Genomic DNA, 16,753 nt, shown 5'->3' with positions numbered 1-16,753 from the left:
CGCCCCTGCGCGCCCGGCGCCGATCGCGGCCGAGTCCCGGCGCGGCCCGGCGCGATGCTGCGGTGCATGCCGCCGCTCTGGCGCTGCAACCGGCACGTGGAGGCGCTGGACCGGCGGCACTGCTCGCTGCAGGCCGTGCCTGAGGAGATCTACCGCTACAGCCGCTCGCTGGAGGAGCTGCTGCTGGACGCCAACCAACTCCGGGAGCTGCCCAAGGTGAGGCCGCGGGCCTCCCGCGCCCCGGCGCTGGCTCGGCCTGGCCCGGCTGGAGCGCGCGGCCGTGGGCCGCCGGTGGAGGCCTCGGGCCGCTGCGGCCCGGGGAGCGCGGCCGCCGCCCGGCCCCGCGGCCCCGGCCCGGCCTGGTGGGGCTGGAGGCGGGCGGAGCCCGGCCGGGCCTCGCGGGAGGCCGCCCCTTTCCGCCGCTCTGCCGGGGCCGCCCGAGGCCGCCGGCGCCTTCTCGCCTCAGCCGCCTCTCGGTGGCCCGTGAGCGGAGCAGGCGGGCGCTGCCCCGGCCTACCCAGCCCCGCTCCCGGGAGCGGCCTCCTCCCGGCTGCGCCGCTTCCCTTCCCCCGTGTCCTCGGTGGGGAGCGCGGCTTCGGTCTGTCCAGACTCCAGCCGCCTTCCCCGTGCTTCTCGCGCGGTCCGGGCCCGGGCAAAGGAGCAGAGGGGCCGCCGGATCCATCGGGGCCAAGTGCCTCCGCTGTGGGAGTGGGAGTCCCGGGTGGGTTTCGCCCTTCCCACGGGGACCAGCGGCCGTGGACGCTCGGCTGGCTCGTTGCGGCTTGCCGCGGAAGGGAAGCCCCTCGCTTCGGGAGCGCTCGCTGCCTGGCGGGTTGGTGGGCGCTGAGAGGGTGAGCTCGTCTGCCCGGTAAAGGGGTCTCCTGCCCGCGAAGGAGACGCGCGTTACCTAAGCCAGCAGTCCTGTGAGCCACGCTTACTGCCAAGCAAAATACAGTGTGAATTTGGAAGCCGGCTTATCCGCAAACCACAAGAGGTATCAAATAAGCTTCAGCTTGCGCTGGCAACTTTTTCCGCAGTTCTGTTTAGCCACAGAGCTCTCTGCACAGGTAACGCCTGTGATGAATCCTTAGTGTGCTGCCACACACCGTGCCGACACGACTCCTCTGTAGAAGCAGGGGACTGCAGATCTGCGCAGCAGACAGCTGCTGGCTGGACCCAGACCTCTCTTGACTCCCAAGGGTTTGCTTTCACAAGGCAGGAGTCTTGGGTACTGGCCGAGCTCTCGTGTTTGCGCCCTGAAGTACCGTTCAGCAGGAACCGAAACGGTGATGTTCCTATTCTGCTGGGTAATCTGGAGCACAGGACACTGCAAACAAGGATTGGAATTTGAACCTGCCTCTCAGGAAGGAGAAGGCCTTAAGACATTACTGGGCTATAGGATATTATGGAGTAAGTTTTACCACATATCCCCTGTGGAAATTGTACCATTTTTAAAAAGTTAGTTCAGTATTAGTTGTGCCAGAAAGTATTTGACTGTAGCTTGTTTGGACAGATGCTCGTCAGTGAATATAGACTAAGTCACCTTTTTATTAAAAAAAACCTGAGAAATAGGTCATTATTTTTTGTTTTAAAGTTTCTGTTGAATTACTGATGTGTTATGAAATTTGCCATGAAATCTGAAAAAAAACCCAAAAACTTATTTTTGATTCAGGCCAAAGTAAATTGGTTCAGTTTTGTTAAACTGTACAATTTATGCATTCCTACGTAAACAGATTCTCTTGTATAGAAACAGCAGGTTCTTGCTCTCCTGATTTTTGCATTCTCTCTTTCGTGCTTGTCTTCCTTTGAATTACTGTGAGCCAGGCTGGTCGTGGGACTCGGTTGTGAGGGTGTGTTGTTCAGGTATGGAGACGCTCGTATGATACTTTATCAGCTCTCTTCCATCATGTAGCTTGGGATCTTGTTATACTTTAGGTGGGGATATTTCTCAAACTACTGGAAAATGTGTGTAATAGGCAGGTTAGGGCTTACGGAGGAGTGTAAGTCTCTTCTGTAGAGGAGGATATGTTGTGACATATCTGCAGTGAACTTGCTGATCCTCGCACTGCTCAATTCATTCCTGTCCTGCGGAATAGTCACAGTCCTACAGTCACAGTCCTACCTTGTGTTTACAATGAACCCATTTGGACCGAGATATTACTGGGTTTTGATTAGCTTTTGAAGAGCATCTTTTGGATTATAAATGCAAATTTTATACTGACATTTTATTTAGTCTGTGATCAGATAGATATAATCCTGCCTGTGAAAGCAGGTACTGCGTGTCTGTCCTAAGCACTGTGTCTCCTTCCTGTTGTCATCCAAAGCGCTTGTATTTGAACACTGTTGTTTAACTCCAGCTGTTATGTCTGTTCGGCTTGGGAGCATGAGAGCTCTTGCCATGACCTATCCTGGGGTCATGGGTTCCTCTCTGGTGTTTGAGTTTGCCCAGATTTTTAGACTCTTCTGGCAAAGAATTATTAGAAAAACAACAGAGAACAGACGGATAAGATTCCGGTCCTCTGGTCTCAAAAGAGGTGTCGTAAAGTCAGAAGAGGTACAGAGAATGGGGAGCAGAAAATGGCGTGACATTATGCAACAGCTTTTGCACAAGGAAAATAAATGTTTACAAGATCTCTTCAGTCTGTCTGAAAAAGATAGTGCCATTCCTCCATCAGATGACAGAGGTCTGGAGTATCACAAATGGCCTGGAGGGAATGAACAGGGAGCAACTGGCCACTGTTTCTTCCTGCAGGAGGACTGGAGGCCATTAAGTGAAACCAAAAAGGGCTCAGTTCAGAATAAATGAAATCATTTTTCATGCAAAATGTAGTTAAGCTGAAGTGTGGAACTACTTGCCATATGACGTAATGGATGCTCAAAGTTTACATGAGCTCAGGAAAGAAGTGGACCCGTTCATGGAAAAGAAAACGACCAAAAATGAGTAGAAGCAAAGACACCATCTTGCCTGTGCTGCATGTCCTGGGCGAGACTTAGAGGAAGCGTTGTTCTGGACTTCTGTACTCGCACTCTTTCATATCCAGTACTGTCTGCAGCTGCTATGGGCTCTCTCCAGTCGTGACAGGTATCAGCCCATTCCTAGAAAAACCTAAAGGCCCTCTCCCTCACAAGCAAGGTGAGCGTCAAAGACGTGCAGCTGGGGAACAGGAGGGGAAGCAAGCAGAGCACCCCTGAGTGCAAACTGCTCCTGAAAAAAGCCAAGGAGCTGGTGGACGCTGCCTAGAGATGCTGTGCCCTGGAGACACGTCAGGAAGAGTGGGCAGAAGTAGGCCCTGCAGTCTTTCCCCTTTCCAGCTCCCCACCGGGTTCGCTCCAGCTGGTGCCACGAGTGGTCCGGAGGCAGTTGGTGAGGAGGTCTGCAGTTTGGTGGAATGAGGATGCAAGGGTGGATCCACCTGAGGTTTGATCCAACATGTGCCCTAATGGTGTGTGCGAATAGAGCTTACTTGAGCAGCGAAGAGGGGCACTTTTTAGCCCCAGGCACACAAATCATGTGCAGGAAGAGCATTATTTAAGGATATTACTGTTGGGGGCCATGTGGGTGGGGACAGATACCTAACGTACGAGTAAGAATCTGCACGTTATACAAGGTGGATATGGGATGAAAATTGAAAATAAATTGCCCTTCCACCAGGGAAAGAGAGGACAGCAATAATCAGTTTGGGCACGTATTTTCCCTGAGGGAGGGCAATGGGAGAAGTCTTGCGTTGGAGTTGGGACGACACTTTCCAGTTGAGGAGCACTTCATGGAAACATAACTTTTGTGTGAGAGAGAGACTGGGAGGAGGATTTGTGCACACCACGAAGGAAGATGGGGGGAAAGGGAAGTGTGCTTCACTGTTTCACAGAATAGGGCTGTGTGTACCCATTCCTTGGGAGCAGAGTTTAAAGGGTACTGAGGTGTGCGTGTAGGGGTGGGAGAGGAGAGCAGCAAATGGAGATCAGTTAGAAAAAATGTGAATGAAAGAGCATATGCAGTATTTGGTAGCAAGTTTGACCACAGCAAGTTTGTTTTTAAGGGCTCAGGCAGGATTTTTGGGAAGGCTTCCATGTGAAGGTGACTTTTGAAGCAAAAGAATGGAGGGGTGGCTGGCTTTTGGAAAGGTCATCTTGTTTTACAGTTAGCAAACAACTTCCTTTGAAAATGTTTGAATTTATTTGACTCCTCTTCTGTGGGTTTTCTTACCTAGCGCCCACTACCAGGCCACCTCTGTCTGACATGCTTTTATTTGTCTTTATTCTGCTTGTTCCAGAATCCAGAAACACTGGCAGTCTCTTGCTCTTTCTTCTGTACCAGAATTTCCCGTGTCCCTTTCCTGCTGTTGCTTTGCTCTTGGTGTGATGAGATGATCTGCCTGCCTCCTGGCATTTCTGAATGACACCACCGCGCTGTCCTGAACTCTCTCTTCCAAGCTGTGGAAGTGAATGCTTGTATCTCTCTGTCCTGCCGTGCTAAATACTCTCCTGTCTGCACTTGCTTCTCTTTTATTTGTCCCACGTGGAATCTTGCCTGTTTTGAGTCCAGATTTTTCATTATGGTGGCTATACTCCGGTTGTTTGAAGCGATAGATTAAATCTGTGTTAGGAGGATCTGCTGCCTTGTTGCAGGGATTTGCTGCCAGGGTGATACAGCATGATTTAATGGAAAATGATAAATTCCATTTGACAAGTTCCCCGTGCTCTTCATGAGGGTGTCTGAATTCCAGAGGAGGAAATGCTTGCTCTGGGCTGACTTCTGCTCTACCTGGCTTGCATGAAGTGGCTTCTGCAGGACTGTGAGCTTGTAGCACGCTACAGCAGCAGGATAAATATCAGGTCCTTCAGCTAGGGTGGTAGGTTTCAGGGATACAGCCTGCTAAATCGTTACATTAGAGCTACAAAAACCACCTGACTCATTGAGTCCACTCCCCGTGAGCTCTTCAGAGGTGCAGGTCTCACCAGAAAGGAATGAATGCGGTCTGGAATTCGGAGGAGGGATTTGGAAGTGGCGGACGGAGCAGGTCGCGGCCCAGGAGCGGAGCGTGATCGACAGGGATCCAGAGGCTCTTGGTGGGCTTTCAGAGGAGTGCTCAGGTTTGGAGTATGGGAAGGCAAAAGGGAGAGGTTGGAAGAAACCTGGGTGGAGCAGAGCTTGTAGGACCTGGTGTAGGAGGAAGAGAGGGTGGAGCTGAGTAGGGACTGGAAATTATGAACGGGACAATGGGGAGGAGGGAGGAGACCTCTTCTGTGTCAGCAGGAGTATGCAGAGGGACTGGCCGCTGGAGACTTCTGCTGGAAGGATACCTGGGCAGGAGGTGTTGTGAGGTGGGGGGGCAGGCTGAGGGATCATGCAGAGAGGGGGAAAAGGAGGAAATTAAAGAGCTAGCTTTGATACCAAGTTTTTGAACAGTGGTGGTGCTGAAGAGGCAAGCCCTAGGGATGTCTAATGGAGGGGTTGCAGTTTCTCTGCTTTGCTTTTTCCTTACTAAAGCTCCCATGACAAATTGGGCCCAGTGCAGAAAACTTTTTCTACTGCCCAGTGAACTGTTACCAGCTTGCACTGAAAATTATGAGGTGGACATCTGGCTAGAGCACCAGGGAGAGGAGGCCTTTTGGGTCCAGTGCAGACGCCTTCCTGTTCTGGCTTGTTGCTATTTGCATCTTGGCAAGGCCATTTCTAGGCTGGTGGAAACAGTCCGGGTTTCAGCGGTTCCTCCTGTTTGGCTGCTGGGGCAAGAGCATCGGTGTCCTTCGTCCAGAGCCTGGGATCCTGCTGCACCAGCAGGGTGAAACCTGAGAGCGGTGTTTGTCACTTTCCCAAGACAAGGTGGGGCCTTGCAAAGCTAATTAAGAGTAGCTTTTAATTTCCTGGCATCTGGGGCCTGCAAGGAGGATCTTGGGTTTTATTTACTTCCATGGAGGAGTAAAGCTGCTCCTTTTAATCTCTCCATGCTAATAGCCCTTCCCTGAGAAAGCCAGGGAACCACGAATCGTCAGTGACTGGAATCCTCAGTGGTTCACCGAACTGAGCGAGCTTTGGTGCCCATTAAGGCTTGAGTGTGTGGTGGGCACCTTCTCTTGTTCTGCATGTGAATTCTTTGCATCACAGGCTTTGTCAAGACTGCAAGCTGCATTTGTTTAACAAAACCAGTCAAGAAACTGGTTTCACTTGATTGTTATGAGACCTGTGCACAGAGTTGGCATTCCTCTCTATTCCTTCCAGGAGTTCAGGAGCCGCATGAGTTAATGTGTACAAATGGATGTGGTTTTGTTTCTCCAAAAGCCAGGTATTCTGGATGTGCGGCTGCCCAGAAGTTGAAGTAAGCGTAGGCCATTTCACCCTCATCCTTTTCTCTCTGCGCAGTAACTGTCTGTCTCACAAATCCTGGGTGGTGACTTGGGGGATTTAGGATTTGTGCTGGAGTGGGAATAGCTGAGTGTAGGTTCAGTTGTGGAAAAAAGAGCTAATAAAACTCTCAGACATACAATTCTTGGACATACAAACAAGGGAACAGCAAAGAGGAGCACAGAAGTGATTTTATGCTTTAAGGTCTACCGATAAGAATTGACTATTAATATTAACTTCTCTGTGAGCTCCAAGGTGTGTAGTCATCTTCCTTGCTGAACAGCGTGTGGGCGTGCTGTCCCATGTGGATCTCAAAAGGAGCTCAGGTCTTGGAGAAGGTTCAAATGAGTGTAACAGTGAGGTAAAAAGGCATACTGGGTGGCAAAGACGCTCAGTGAAGCAAAGAGTTCATGAAGATTTAGGTGTCTGTGGCCTAAACAGTGCTGCCTCTCACCAAATCTTCCCTCAATGTAGGGAGGTCATCAGTGAAAGCACCTACTCAGTCTTTCCACTGGGTTCAGCTGACCCGGTTATTGTAAACCTCAAGATACGTCTCTGTCGTGTGGTTAATAACATCTTCCACATCTTTGGGTGCATCGGCTGCTAAGTTGGCTGCTTGGAACAAATTTGCACCTTTGGGATTCCTCCTGTTCCTTGGTGAGGCCTTCCCTTGCTCACGTTCCAGGACACTGTCTCTCAAGTGTAAACCTGGTATCACAGTGGCCCTACAGAACATTTGCTCGTTACCTGATCTGCTTGCACCTCTAAGATCTCTCCTTATTCCCTTTGGCTATTGTCTGAATATCTGCCAGGAACTATTTAGGTGGTGTTTCATGGATGGTTAGAGATAAAGGCAGGACTAGGTTAACCTCTTTAGGTCTCCTCTGACCTGTTATGTATGTTCCCCTGAATATTCCTGGATTTCATAACCCTGTTTCACCGTCTCCCTGCTAGAAACTTGGATGAGGCTGGAAACAGTAGTGAAAGAGCGTGGTGGATGGTAAGACACGCTGCGTGCTGAGGCAGAGGGATGTGACGGCCCGCAGAGCTCTTGCATTGCAAGGTTCTCTCTGGTTTCTGACTCCTTTTTCCATTTCTAGTTCAGGGTATTTAACGGTGTATGTCTGAGCTGTTCCCCTGAGAGCTGCTTTGGCACCTTCCTATTCTTTGCACTCTTCCTGTTCAGAGGAGTTGTTTGTGTCTTTTGTGTCTGAGAATCTCCTGCTGTCTCCTTCCACTCAGGGACACTTAACTCTTCTTTAACACTTTTCCAGTCCCCCAAACCTGCTTCCATGAACCCCGAGGGTGCAGTCCGCTATAGTGTGAATACCCTGCTCTGTACCAACTAGTAAACTTGATCTCGTCTGCCTTGTCTCGGTTTCCCAGTTTCAGGGTTAGAGCTTATTTGTTGGGGGTTTTTTGTTTGTTTGTTTTTTTTTTATGATGCCTCTCAGTGCTGGAGATGCATCTGTATATAAACTTATAGGGTGATATGATTTCTGCTTCAAGAAAATACAATCCTATTTGAAACAATTGGAACAGGTTATTGTATAACTCTTGGCATTTTTCCCTGTTGCTTATATTTGTGGCATTACAGATAAGTAAATTACTTTTTTGTAATTGCTAGTTGACCCTTCTTTGGTCAGAAGATGGTTTAGAAGAAAACTAGATTGGTAGACCAGGTCCCTTTGTTATACTGGAGAAGGCCATTCCTGAGGTTCTGGTATGCAGGGGAGGGGGCTGGGAAGAGATAAATGGTAGAATAGATAAGAAAGGGGCAGAGGTCTTTGGATAGTACTCGGGGTGTATTAGGTTTTGCTTCTTCACTCGTAGCCAGAATGCTGTCCCATGAAATGATCTCAACAAGTCTCTCCAGATAAATGCTTTTGCAGTATTTCAATGGAAAATGCCACTGGATGCTCCGTGTCTGCCGCAGGGAGTACTGGTGTGTCTGTGGCACCCGTCGTGTGGACTCCTCCCAACCCACTGTACAGGACTGAGGTGGAGGTCGCTTCAGTAGGGGGGCTTTCAGTAGGGGGGCCCGCTGTTCACGCAGTTGTATGCTGCTGCTTTTGTGTTTAAGATGCAGTCTGAGACCAGGAACTGCTCCCAGCAGTAAACCCCCCCACAGCTCTTCACAAGAGTGAGGTGTTAATTGTGCTGTCGTGATCTAATTCTGGTTTGGGGATTTCCTTTCTGTGGTCCCGAATTGGTTTGTCATTTCATTGGAACCAGAGATTCCGCTCTGCTCCTGCGTGCCGTCCTCAAGCAGCGTGCTGTCTGCAGGGGAGCAGTTGCTGCGTCCGGCCCCGGAGGGGACTGCATTCCTCAGTCCCTGCTGAAATGCCTGGGAAGAAGCAGCTGGTGAGCCTTTGGCTTGGAGACAACTTGCTTTGTCTTAGCTGGAATGTATTCCTGATGCTTAAGTGCTTTTATATATTTGAAATACATTCCTCAGGGCCTGATACGTGGGCTTAAATAGTCGGAAATCCGGCCAGTCTGCACTGGGGCGGGCTGTGTCCTGGCAGCCAGGGAGCAGCCCGCGTGTGTTTAGGGTTGGTCTCCTCCCTGGCTCTGAGCTCTGGCGTGTGCAGGGGCATGTGGAGCCGCTCGCGTTCCGTGCGCTCGGTGCTCCTGCCCGGCCCTGCCGGGAGGTGCCCTGCCCCGCCAGGCCCGTCCATGCATCTCCTCCTTGTCATGGGCCCGCCTGGGTGGGCAGGTGAGGAGCATCCCCTCCTCCTGTGCTCTGCAGGGGCCGACGGGGAGGAGGGCCCCGCTTTGCCGTCCTTGCTGAAGCACCGGGAAGGCGGCCTGCCGGGGCGGTCTGGCTGCAAACCCGAGCTTGGCCGAAGGCTGCTGTGCCTGGTGTTCGGCTGCTGCGGAGTATCAGCTCTTTCTCTTTGGGATGCTGCCGAGTTGTGGCCTTTCAGGTGTTTGTGATTACGCGCTTGTGGCCAGAAAAGGCTGAAGCCAGTTCGGCTCGAGGAGTGGAGAATGAAACACTGCTATAGTTGGAGTCGGTTATTTGGGAAGAACCCTTGCTTGGGATGGCAAGTGGTCTGTATCCGCTGCCGGTGGTCTTGTCCCACGCCTGCTTAGGTGGGTCAGACTGAGTCTCCGGGTAACGGGCAGGAGGATCTCTGAGGAATGCCCAGGTGTGAGGGTCTACCTGGGTAGTGGTGGTGGTGCCTGCCCTGTGGCACCAGGGCTGCCCTGCGGGGGCTGAGGTGTGGCCTCTCCGCGGGAGCTCCAAACTGATGTTCTTATCTCTCAGCAGTGGTGATCACTCTTTTGACCTCTGCTACCATTAACTCCATTACCCTCACTAGATTTCAGGTGGAGTGATTCTTGTTCTTGAATCTAGCTATTCTGGGAATATACATTGCTTGCCCTGTTCCTCTCAATATAGGGAAAGGCGTCTTGGGTTCGCTGCTCTGGTGATGCAACCTAGTGCTCACTGGAGGCGCCTGGCTCTGCTGGAAGTGGACTGACTCCTGCTCTGCTAAGGGAGCTGTACAGCCTCTGGGACTGGCGTCCTGCCTGAGCTGCCCAGCTGTGGGATAGAAGTCTTTCTGGTTCTGTGGCCTCACCTGTAAGGTGTTGGCTTTGAGCACAGTGACTTGGAAGGACTGAGTTTAACCTTAGAGCTGATCAACTCCCAAGTGTTTTGCTTTGCAGTTTTCGCTTCCAGCTCCGCTTGAATTTCTCTCATACATCTGGCTTTCCCCAAAGGCAATCCCACTGGCACAGTCGTCAAAGATCAGCTCTTTCTTTCATCACAGATGTAAAAGGAGGAACCCCAGTTCTGTTCACACTTCTCCTACCTGTAGGTCTCCGAGACTGGAAAGGCAGACACACGCGCTCCTGCGTCCTGACGCCTTGGCTGCGGAGGACGCAGCAGAGTCTCTGCTTCCTCCGTGGGCAATTCTTAAGATGTCAAGCCCACGTTTAACCAGGAAAATGTGAATGAAACACAAGGCTCAAATACATGATCTGGTTTTGCTGTGAGCATTTCGAGGAGCTGCCCGAGCTGCTGCATTTCACTGCTGATGGACACCTCCTGCCCACAGCGGCAGAGTCCTGTGCATTCGTTCTGTTTGGGGACGAACACGGAGCTCTGCTGCATGCTGCTGCGAGCTCAGGCCGTGGTGGCATGGGAAAACAGGCTCTCTTCTTGCTCATGAATCACCAGGAGAATTGTAATTATTTTCCTGCTACACAGTCTGATCCTGCCTTTAATTAAATATGTGCTGTCCTGCTGAAGGCGGTGGGACTGTACCAGCAGGGTTTGACAGTTGGACTTGAAATTCTTTTAAGAGTAATGAGATGTAAGGAGGACCTGTCCTTGTCACTGGCACTTCCAGGATCGGAAAGGTTAGCAAAACCTCTGCCTTGGATCCCTTTAGCCTGTGTTGGAGGAGAAGCAGCAGGCACTGTTGGTGTGCTCAGTCCCTGCAGCAAAATCACCTGGTCCAAATACCGCTGGCTCTGGACCTTTGTCTTGGAGCAGCCTGGGTTGTCACAGGTTATTTTTGAGGAAAAGGAGGTGTCTTAGACCCACTGTTTGGCTAGCAGAACTTGGGAACACCTTGATAGTTTTGGCTGCAGAAGCAAGAAGGTTTTGCGCAATTCCAGTGTGAAGACCGTGTTTACAGTGTAGACCCAGTTCCTGGTCTCCAGATGTATAAATTGTCACTGCCTTATTTCAAAGATGCTGGCCTGTGTGTAAGATCATTGTGGCTCTATGGTTGTGTAAGTTGGGTGTCTGACTGCTCTTCCTCTGGCACACGTCCTGCTCCCTTCGGCAGCGCTGCAGCCATCTCACCTTGAGAAATCTTTATGAGGCGTTTCACTGAAGCCTGCTTAAAGCATGCTTGGTTGAGGGGAGAAATGTCCCTACAGCCCGATGGCACTGGGCAGTGCCTCCCTCCTGTCTGCTGTTTGCAGCAGGGGTCCTGGTGCCAAGGCAGCCCCGCGAGCTGTCTGTGCCGCAGAACAGCGTGGCTCCTTCTCCAGAGAAACTGGTAGAGGAAGGAGCCTGAGCATCCCTTTGCCCTCCTCCCTCTCTCTTGGCCGCTGTGGAGATGGCTTCTCCTCCAGCTGCAGGTGGGAGCGTGGGGGCTGGCTGTCAGAGGGGAGCAGCAAGGTGGTGCTGGGGAACGGAGACGCCTGTCCTAGTCCCCTTCCCCTAGGATTAGGCACGGTACCTTTGGCGGGACTGACGTTTGGGGTGTGAAACGGGATAAATGCCTCTGCCAGATGTGTGGGAATGCTTCACGCGTATCTCAGTGTTGCACGTTAGTGTGGGGAGTGCGGAGGGGATCTCCTTGCCGAAGCAGCGGCAGGTGAGGGGAGAGCTGGAGTGCAGCCTCGGGTAGCCAGAAGCCCTTTTGCTGTAGCCTCAAGAAAACAAAGATTCAGAAAGGAGTCATGAAAGTAACCTGGGCCTGGGGCCGACCTGGAGCAGGGAGCAGTCTGCATGCAGAAGCAGTCAGTGTTTTCCAAGTCCCAGGCTTCAGCACCCAAACGGCTTTTTCTGCTTGCTTGGCTGTGAAGATGCATCTTTCTGCGGGTGGGATGGGAGCTGTAGGACGTATGGGCTTGTGTTGCCATTGCGTGAATCGTGGGTGGGCACAGAGCTCTGGCCTTGCGGCAGGGACTCTGTGGCCGTGACTGCCGCGGGCTGGATGCCGGCATCGCGGGCACCAGCAGTCTGCGTGGGAAGCTCGGTAGGCCCGGTAGGTCTGCGTGCCTGACCCTGCCGTGCATCATCGGACTGCTGGGGTCATTCCGGGACTGAAGCCCTTTCCCTTCCCCCTGCCAGAGCAGCGGGGCCAGCTCCACCGTGCCTCTTCCAAACAGCCATCAGTGGCAGTGCGGGGGCGGCTGGGGTTACCCGGTGCTGTCTGCCCCGCCAAGCTGGGCTGGCTTTTTGGCCGTTAATCCCATTTGGGGAGTGATTGGCTTTCCAGGCCTGCCCTCAGGATTTTGTTGTTTCTGGGAAATGGCATAGTTGAGTGGTAGCTCAGAGGGTTTGTTCTGATCCTTTTATCCATTGTCCTTTCTCCTTTTTTCATTTTCCACCCCTTGATCTGACTGAATAAGTGAGCAGGGGGAGAAGGCAAGGCTCTGCTAAGCATTACTCTGCAGCAGAAAGGAAACCCTTGGGGGTGGTGTCCAAATTCCCAGCATCACTATCTGAATACTGTGGTTCTCTAGGCTAACCTAATAGTTCCATTAACCTTTTTTTCATGTCCTGGGGCTTTGCTGCAGCCTCAGTACTAATGCTGGGAGCTTCACAGATATGAACATTGACAGTCAAAGAGGCAGGATTGAGGTTTGGAGAAAGTACATCACGTCAGCAAGCTGAAGAAACACAACTTAGTTGGAGGCATGCTAATTACAGAGAGGATGGAAGTTCCTTCAGACCTTTCCTGGGGCCTCTTACAGACAAGAGACTGGGCTTACAAGGGCCCTTTATGACTTTGCTGTGTATATACATGCTGTGTGTGACTTTTCATGTACTGGATTGTTGTGCTGCTGTTCAGAGGGACCTTGACAGGCTGGAAAAATGGGCTAATGGGAGTCTCATGGAGTTCAACAAAGGGAAATACCGATTTCTGCACCTGGGGAGGAATAACTTCATGCAGCAGTACAAGCAGGGGACTGACCACCTGAAAAGCAGCTTTGCAGAAACACTGGGGGTCCTGGTGGACCACAAGTTGACCAGCAGTTAGGAAGAGCATTGCCAACGGGTCAAGGAAGGTGGTCCTTCCCCTCTGTTCTGCTCTGGTAACCACATCTGGAGGACTGTGCCCAGTGCTGGGCTCCCCAGTGCAGGGAAGACATGGACGTACAGGAGTGTGCCCAGTGAAGGGCCACAAAAATGGTTAAGAGACTGGGGCATCTGTGATATGGGGAGAGTTGGAACCGTTCATCCTGGAGAAGAGAAGGCTGAGGGGGATTTTACCAACGTGTATATGATGTCAGGGAGCAAAGGAGATGGAGCCAGACTCTTCTCAGTAGTGTGTCCAATGGCAGGACAAGAGGTAACGGGCACAGAGTGAAATGGAGGAAATTCTGTTTAAAGATAGGGAAACACTTTTTTTTTTTTTTTTTTTTACTGGAGGGGTGATCGAACACTGGAACGTGTTGCCTAGTGAGGTTGCAGAATGTCCATTCTTGGATATATTCAAAACCTGAGTGGACACAGCCTTGGGTCACCTGCTATAGCTGACCCTGCTTTGAGCAGAGGTTGGACTAGCTGACCTTAAGGGGTGCTTTCCAACCTCAGCCATTCTGTGGTTCTGCTGGACCTGCCTCCTTGGTGCAAATTGCATTTTGAGTGAACTGCTGTATTTGGAAACCTGCATCCCTCACTCACTGTCCTGCTACATACTCCTGTGCAGTTTTGCAGACATCGGCTTTCTAGGAACTTACCCTGCTTTCTTAATTTAGCTGGGAGCTCTGTGCTAGTGTTCATAGGCAGGGAGATGCCTGCCTCATGCTGGTCGAGGCTGTGTGTGAAGGCAGTGGTGGCTGGCTCCGTTCTCTCTTGCAGAACAGGGGGCGGCTGATACAGCCAGTTTTGGAGTTGGACAGTCAGTTCCTCACGTAATGAGTGAGGAAGGGATACAGGGGACTGTCAGATTTCTGACTCTACTCAGGAGTTAGGCATTTCCCTCTCTTCATTTTGGCCAGCACCACCTCTAGTGCCACCCGTCTGTGTTGCTGGGGAGCAGTCATGACACGGAGCACATGAGGCCAGAAGCTCATTTCTAAATCAGGTGGGTATTTCCTCCTTCCTGGCTTCACTCTGCTTTCATAGAATCATGGAATAGTTTGGATTGGAAGGGACCTTTAAAGGTCATTTAGTCCAACCCCCCTGCCATGGGCAGGGACATCTTCAACCAGATCAGGTTGCTCAGAGCCCCGTCCAACCTGATCTTGAATGTTACCAGGGATGGGGCATCTACCACCTCTGTGGGCAACCTGTGCCAGTGTTTCACCACCCTCATTGTAAAAAATTTCTTCCTTATCTCTAGTCTAAATCTCCCTTCTTTTAGTTTAAAATCATTACTCCTTGTCCTGTCGCACCAGGCCGTGCTAAAAAGTTTGTCCCCATCTTTCTTCTAAGCCTCCTTTAAGTAGTGATAGGCAGCAATAAGGTCTCCCTGGAGCCTTCTCTTCTCCAGGCTGAACAACCCCAACTCCCTCAGCCTTTCTTCATACGAGAGGCGTTCCACCCCCCTGATCATTTTTGTGGTCCTCCTTTGGACCCGCTCCAACAGGTCCATGTCTTTCTTGTGGTGAGGGCTCCAGAGCTGGACGCAGCACTGCAGGGGGGGTCTCACCAGAGCAGAGTAGAGGGGGAGAATCACCTCCCTCGACCTGCTGGCCACGCTTCTTTGGATGCAGCCCAGGATACGCTTGGCCTTCTGGGCTGCAAGTGCACGTTGTTGGCTCATGTCCAGCTTTTCATCCACCAGTACCCCCAAGTCCTTCTCGGTGGGGCTGCTCTCAATCCCTTCATCCCCCAGCCTGTATTGATAGCGGGGGTTGCCCCGACCCAGGTGCAGGACCTTGCACTTGGCCTTGTTGAACCTCATGAGGTTCACATGGGCCCACTTCTCCAGCTTGTCCAGGTCCCTCTGGATGGCTTCCCGTCCCTCAGGCGTGTCGACCGCACCACTCAGCTTGGTGTTGTCTGCAAACTTGCTGAGGGTGTAGTCGATCCCGCAAAGATCTTTCCCATGTAAGAGTTCATCTTTGACCAAAGCTGGAGCCGTAGGCTAACCTGGCTTATAAATTCAGTGCATGCAAAATGCTTCATGTATACTGAACTCCATGAGATCAGGGACTTCTGTGCTTTTGTGTCTCACAGGGTGAGAAGCTCTGCAAAGTGGGGTGTCAGGCATCCTTGCATTATCAGTAAGAAATGTATCCTAGATCAGTGGGCCTTGACATCAATACATGAGGCTCAGGACTTTCTCAATACACAGGTATTTCAGCTCCTCAGCAGAAGCCAAAGGAGAATCTGCCAAATGGAGCCTGTATTTGCTTTCATAAACTGGCTAAGCCTGTTATTGTTTCTTTGGATAACTTCAGATAAAACCACAATGTGCTGTTTGGAAGTGTTCCTTGAGTAGGACTGACCTAACCAGTGAAGATGAGTGCTATATGGCCAGGATGGCTCTCTGCTTGGCTGGCTGTAATATTTCAATTTGAAGCTGACATTTCTTTCCCTTTGCAATGACGATAGTTTTGACTGTCATAGCAGTGATCCTGCTCTATTAGCCTGATATTTTTCCATTATAAAATTACTCCAAAGGCAGTGGTCTGAATCAAGAGGTTCATTAATAATTGTACTGGGGTTTCATCCTTTCTCACTTCTGCATATATCACCATATTTCAGTATTGAAGTGGGTCTTCCATAGCTGCTGAGGCATCAGTCGTCGTTAAGACAGAAGTAAAGTCTTTCTGGTTTAACTGTAGTTAGCTGGACCTAGCTGACAGGTGAGTGTCGTGTATTCTAACAGGAGTAGAATAAATAGCTCAGGGTGGTCCATTAGCTTACCTGGAGTTTCTTGGGAGCCCAGCCCATTTAAAGCAGGTAGCTGTGTAACTCGCCTAAGTGTAGCTTCCGAGTGACTGGTGTGGTTTAATTGTGGAAGGTCTGTCACAGTCAGGAGTCTCCTGAAGTTTTGATGGTTCTCTTCCATTGTTTATATTGGTTGCACACTTGAGTATTTGCCTGCAACAGCAAAAAGGGACATGTGAGGCTTTTTATTTGGTTATGTGAATGGGCCTGTGAGTTTGACTTCATGTTGCATGCACCATCGTTGGCAACGTTCTTTGTTCTAGCATACATAGCCACCTCCTCTCCACTTTCCTGTTGGACGTTGTGCCAAAGGTGCTCGGCTTTCATCCTTGGTCTGTGTATTCAGACTTCGGCTCCTCGTAGGGTCTAGTGGGGTGCCCCAGCATCACGGAGAGCCAAAGCGTGCTGGACATACCGATAGGAGCATGCCCAGGGACTGGGGAATGATTATTCCCCTCTACTCAGCACTCCGTAGACCACACCTCGATACCGCATCCATTGCGGGGCCCAAGAATGGCATTGCCGAACTGGTGTGAGTTCAGGAGAGGGTCTGCAGGGTGGATGGGGGCTGAAGCACTTGCCCTGACAGAACAGGCCGCAGGAACAGGACTTCTTCAGCCTGGAGAAGAGACTGCTTCGGAGGGACTTCATAGCAGCCTGCCAGTGTGCACAGGGAGGTTATCAAGGAGACGGAGCCCGGTGAGGGGGAGAACAAGAGGCACAGGGTATCATTGAACTAGGTGGTTCCTTCTGCGTACAAGGAAGCTTTCTTCACTGTTAGGATAATTAATTGGTGGACCCAGGGGCCC

At 51.3% G+C, this 16,753-nt stretch overlaps 1 protein-coding gene across 48 annotated transcripts in view; it reads left to right on the top strand.

Moving 5' to 3' along the window:
* SCRIB (scribble planar cell polarity protein) overlaps positions 1-16,753 on the top strand; it is a 115,235-nt gene continuing 98,482 nt past the window's right edge. For 22 of the 48 annotated variants that reach the window (XM_075140898.1, XM_075140927.1, XM_075140915.1 and 19 more), the window contains exon 1: positions 3-216. In XM_075140898.1, coding sequence (XP_074996999.1) covers positions 55-216 — 162 coding nt within the window. In that variant the 5' untranslated portion in view covers positions 3-54. Of the gene's footprint in view, positions 217-16,753 lie in introns of all 48 variants that reach the window. The other 26 variants (XM_075140928.1, XM_075140922.1, XM_075140921.1 and 23 more) reach the window with 7 other exon arrangements.

This window comes from Calonectris borealis, chromosome 2 (genome assembly GCF_964195595.1).
Source record: "Calonectris borealis chromosome 2, bCalBor7.hap1.2, whole genome shotgun sequence".
Classification (NCBI taxonomy): Eukaryota; Metazoa; Chordata; class Aves; order Procellariiformes; family Procellariidae; genus Calonectris; species Calonectris borealis.
Note: the sequence above shows the minus strand (reverse complement) of the source record. Positions and strands in the feature narration are given on the sequence as shown.